The sequence below is a fragment of the Sinocyclocheilus anshuiensis genome, unplaced genomic scaffold, assembly GCF_001515605.1.
Source record: "Sinocyclocheilus anshuiensis isolate Anshui unplaced genomic scaffold, SAMN03320099.WGS_v1.1 scaffold298, whole genome shotgun sequence".
Taxonomy (NCBI): Eukaryota; Metazoa; Chordata; class Actinopteri; order Cypriniformes; family Cyprinidae; genus Sinocyclocheilus; species Sinocyclocheilus anshuiensis.
In genome coordinates this window covers 58,888-61,055 of record NW_015547640.1, presented here as the reverse complement: position 1 = coordinate 61,055, position 2,168 = coordinate 58,888, and the positions used below count along the sequence as shown (strand labels likewise).

General features: G+C 34.7%; 1 protein-coding gene across 1 annotated transcript in view; it reads left to right on the top strand.

Annotated features, from left to right (window-relative positions):
* mcc (MCC regulator of WNT signaling pathway) overlaps positions 1–2,168 on the top strand; it is an 89,185-nt gene that overhangs the window by 67,071 nt on the left and 19,946 nt on the right. The window contains exon 9 of the mRNA XM_016503973.1: positions 235–381. Within this exon, the coding sequence (XP_016359459.1) occupies positions 235–381 (147 nt within the window). The remainder of the gene's footprint in view (positions 1–234; positions 382–2,168) is intronic.

The window sequence follows — 2,168 nt, the reverse complement described above, 5'->3', positions numbered from 1 at the left end:
TGTGTGTGTGTTTCCTCATGTATTGGATGAGAGGTCTGTGATCATCGTGGCTTCTGATGTCTGTAATATAGACTGAACTGAAGCCACATGAGGTCAGATGCTGAGCAAACCTCAGCGTCTAGATTTAGCTCTGGAGCTGTTACTGTACTGTTAGCTGTAACTCTGAAGATGGAAAAACGGACTCAAGCGTCCCGGCCGGTGTTTTGACAGACAGGTGTGTTTCCGTCCCTGCAGGTACGAGAGCTGCAGATGCGTCTCCAGAGCGTTCAGCCCGGCGCTCCGTCGAGTCCTGGGCGTCTGACGCCGGCGGGACGTCCCATCAATCCCAGCACCGGAGAACTCAGCACCAGCAGCAGCAGCAACGACATCCCTGTCGCCAAAGTACTTCATAGCTCTTTGTTAAAGCCATTGATTTATTTATTTTTTATTTATTATTTATTTTTTTTTTTAGTACAAGTTAGTACAAACTAAATGAAAATTAAAGATGGTGACTTGGCAACTAGCTGAAATAAAATAAATAATTTTTTTAATCTATTCTATTTCAGTTATGATATGCATTTTTTTTAATAGTTTTTCATTTTAGTTAAAGTTAAACTTTTTTTGGTTAAAAATTATCTGAAATCAATATTTGAGCAAGTACATAACCAGCCAGTGTTCAAAACTATCACCTTACTTTAGCCCGATTCACAACGGTTAGCTTATAATAATGTTTTCTAATTTGAGTGGTACAGGTAGGTTTTCGCGGGAAATGGCACTGCGTCATTACATCACGTCTGTAAACATAAAGAAGTTTTCCCGGCTACTAGACTATCGCATGTGAGGATCCTGCAGGTGGCCGATCGTTTATAGCCTTTTCTCACAGCAGCCAGAATGATTAAATATATTATTTTGATGGCGGATTGTAATCCATAAAGGATTATGTGTTTATTAAACACATGTGAATGAAATTAAATTATATTCCAGTTATAAATGTGCTTCTTTCGAAGAGTATGACAATTAGATTAGACTGTGCAGAAATTGAAATCTACTCGCTTATACACACTATACTCATAGTCACCAATGCTGATGTTGTTAACATTAACAATTTGAGAATAAAGTATAACAATAATAATAATTTGCACAGTTTGATGTGATATGAGCTAATTTAGATTTAATCACCATTGGTAGCATGATTTATGGTAATGCTTTTTTCCTCAGTTGGTCAGAACAAACGTGGCAGACTTGTTACTTGCTTGTTCAGATGACAATATCTGGTGAAAATTCTTATTTGGGTTGTATATTACAAGACGTAGGCTAGAATCTGTGATTGCGAAGTACAGTAAACATCCACACCGGTGCGGTGACTGACTGCCACACACACATACTCCTCTAAACATTAGATTCATCCGCGCTGGAGCCGCGCCGACTCACAACCCATGCAAGGAAGATAATTCCGCACACAGCTGCAATTCCAGGTTTTCAAACGGAGATGGCGACAAAGAGGCAAAACTTACGGACTGCAGCTTTAACTTTTTATCTTTTTCAGTTTTGGTTATTTTAACTTAAACTAAATTAAAATGAGAAATGTCGCCTTGCCTGATATTTTTTAGCTGAAAGTTATTTATATTTATTTTATTTAAATATAATTTTTTTAATGGGATTTCCTTTTATTTTTATACATTTAATTGTATATTTATTTATTTTACTCATTTTCATTTTTTTGTTTATTAATTTTATTTTTCTGTTTAGTTTTAGTTTAAGTGCCTTGATCAAGAGCATAATAGTGACAGTATATTTTATTTTATAATTTTTTATTTTTATTTTATTTTATTTAAGTTTGATCAAGAGCATAATAGTGATAGTAGATTTAATTTTATTTTTTATTATTTTATTTTATTATTTATTTTTTTCAGTGGTCTGATGCTTTTCTGTTATGTGATGCTTTGTGTCGTTCCATTGTAGAGTTTAACAGCTCCAGTCCTTAAGTTTTGTTGTTTGAAATGTGGGTCAGAATTTAAGTTAAAATGTACCTTGTGTGTTTCGCAGAAAAAAACTCACACAGGTTGATATAAAATAACAGAATTATTGCTTTAAACAAGGCTGCACTTTATAATGCTCATACTGTATGTTTGACCGTGTTTTTGTTTGTTTGTTTGTGTGTGTGTGTGTGTGTGTGTATGTGTGTTTGT